This window comes from Littorina saxatilis, linkage group LG14, assembly GCF_037325665.1.
Source record: "Littorina saxatilis isolate snail1 linkage group LG14, US_GU_Lsax_2.0, whole genome shotgun sequence".
In the NCBI taxonomy this organism is placed as follows: domain Eukaryota; kingdom Metazoa; phylum Mollusca; class Gastropoda; order Littorinimorpha; family Littorinidae; genus Littorina; species Littorina saxatilis.
In genome coordinates this window covers 4,617,103-4,619,577 of record NC_090258.1, presented here as the reverse complement: position 1 = coordinate 4,619,577, position 2,475 = coordinate 4,617,103, and the positions used below count along the sequence as shown (strand labels likewise).

General features: G+C 38.3%; 1 protein-coding gene across 3 annotated transcripts in view; it reads right to left on the bottom strand.

Moving 5' to 3' along the window:
- The window catches only part of LOC138946943 (tyramine beta-hydroxylase-like), a 73,131-nt gene extending 71,157 nt beyond the window's left edge, over positions 1-1,974 (bottom strand). Inside the window, exons 1-2 of one of the 3 annotated variants that reach the window (XM_070318381.1) lie at positions 1,852-1,974; positions 486-540 (exon numbers count right to left, since the gene is read on the bottom strand). In XM_070318381.1, coding sequence (XP_070174482.1) covers positions 486-499 — 14 coding nt within the window. In that variant the 5' untranslated portion in view covers positions 500-540; positions 1,852-1,974. The remainder of the gene's footprint in view (positions 1-485; positions 541-1,851) is intronic. The other 2 variants (XM_070318382.1, XM_070318383.1) reach the window with 2 other exon arrangements.
- Positions 1,975-2,475: the final 501 nt, after the last annotated feature.

Genomic DNA, 2,475 nt, shown 5'->3' with positions numbered 1-2,475 from the left:
AGCTTGATTTACAAAACCTGACTGATACAAAAGCATAAAATCCAATATATGTCAGCAAACATAAAAACAACAAAAATATTAGTTTTAATTTAAAATCTAGCTGTTCTAAATTCAAAATATAGTTAAAAAGCAACTTGCTCATGTCATAGTAATAAAACAACCTCATGTTATATTAAACTGCGAAAAAAAAGTGTGTGTAAACAGGGATTGTTACTCAGGTTGTATCCGGACAAACACAAAACACAAAAAGTAACAAAATGTGTGTTATTTCCCGACATTTTGCTAAATTGTGAAAATGTAGGCAAATTCAATTATTTATATGTATTACACATTATTTCAAGCCTCCGTAATTATTTTGGAGTGATTTTGAAGACGTGTTTTATTTGGACGTCGAATTAAAATTATGTGTCCAAGTAAAGCGCTAAATTTCGCGCGGGAGTCGAGCTATCCCACCATAAACACATACACACTGGCGCGGCACGTACCAAAAAATTCCCATTTTGTGTCCACTCTGAAACCGTTATTAGGCCAAGCTTCCTGCTAAACACACAAAATAGTTAGTATTCTTCATCATCACCATTATCATCATCATCATCATCATCATCATCATCATCATCATCATCACCACCACCACCATCATCGTCGTCGTTGTCGTTGTCGTCGTCGTCGTCGTCGTCATCTGTATCATCATCAATACCTCCATCACATAGAAGTACAAGAAGCAAATCACTTTATAATCATAGGTAAAAATCCCATACCAAGACTGCTAGAGACAATCAACACAGTATCAGTAAAAATATGCTGCCTCAAGATTGCTTGGGAGAGTAATGACAATTTTCTTAGACGTGTTAGTGTTTACTTGCCTTACTTATCCTTTCATTATTCATCGAGAAAATAATGTATAAGAGTTTAGCGAACATTCAGTGCCGAAGCTTGGTGCAGCGCGTTGCGTGAAGTACACTTCGCAAAGTCGACTTTTCCTAATCAATATCGGGTTTAAGGCAGAGGTAGCAGCTAAAGAAAGATATCATCTTTTTTTTTTTCTTTTCTGAAAACTTTTTGTTGCAACAACACCCACCCACCCCCCCCCCCACACACACACAACACCACCCCCACCCCCATCTCCCCCACCCCCCACCCCTCCAGCATAATCACTGTCTGTTTCAGGGAGTGTAAATACGTATCAGCAAAACCTGATACATGTATTTATTGCGCGAAGTCCACTTGAGTCGACTTGGGGCTCAATTAAGGAGAGACTTTAAACGCGTACACCATGTCGGAGGTCAAGGCAACAACAACAACAACAACAACAACAACTACTACAACAACAACTACAACAACAACAACAACAACAACAACAAAATCCTTTAAAATCTGCAAATCTAATGTCTCATACCTCGCACGTGTCTTTATCCAACAAAAACAACAAAAACAAATACAACAGCAACAACACCAACAACAACAGCAACAACATAAACAACATAAACAACACAACAACAACACAGCAACAACAAAAATAAACAATTACTACTACTACTACTTCTTGATCTACTACTACTACTACTACTACTACTACTACTACTACTACCACTACTACTACTATTAACAACAAGAACAACAAGAACAACAAGAACAAGAACAATTAAAATATAACTACTATCACTCTCACTTGTACAGCAACAACAACACCACAACAACATTATTTCCACCACAACAACATTAAAACAAGGACATATATATACAACATCTTCTAACTTTTCACAGAGAAACAACTTTAAAAGGTAACAGGACAAGATAAGTTTTGTTGAGAAAAGTGAAAAATACTAAGACTCCACAAAAAATAAGCATTACCTTACTCTTTCGGTGACGTCGTTGAATGAAATCGACGTTACAAAACTATGTGTGTCGAAAACTTCGTTAGAAATTTTGGTTCAAGTGACCGAGAACAGGTAACCGGTTTGAAGGTTGCACAGAGAGGAGAGTGACTACTTTGCACTGACAGATTTCGACCTTATATAAGCGTAAAGGTTCAATGATGTCCCTTTTCGGTATTGTGATATGGGTATGTGGAAATGGCCTGTGGTTGGCTCTATTTCGGTGAAGAGATCGGAGATCAGTCCAACTGGCTGTCTGTCTTTAGTTCTGTCTGTTGTGTGAGTGTACCTTTATCTGTCTCCCTCTCTCTCTCTCTCTTTGTTTCTCGTCTCTCTCTTTCTCTCTCTCTCTCTCTCTCTCTCTCTCTCTCTCTCTCTCTCTCTCTCTCTCTCTCTCTCTCTCTCTCTCTCTCTCTTTCTGTGTGTGTGTGTGTGCGGTAATAGAAAATACAGCATTATTAGCGTCATCTGCCGTGATGGTAAAACTGTGCATATTTGTGTACGATTGTGCTACTGCACGAACATTACCCTTGTGAGGGTGTGAGCATGATTTCGTGGCCTTTATCCTCCTGATCGATCTTTGTATTACCTTCGTTTTTAC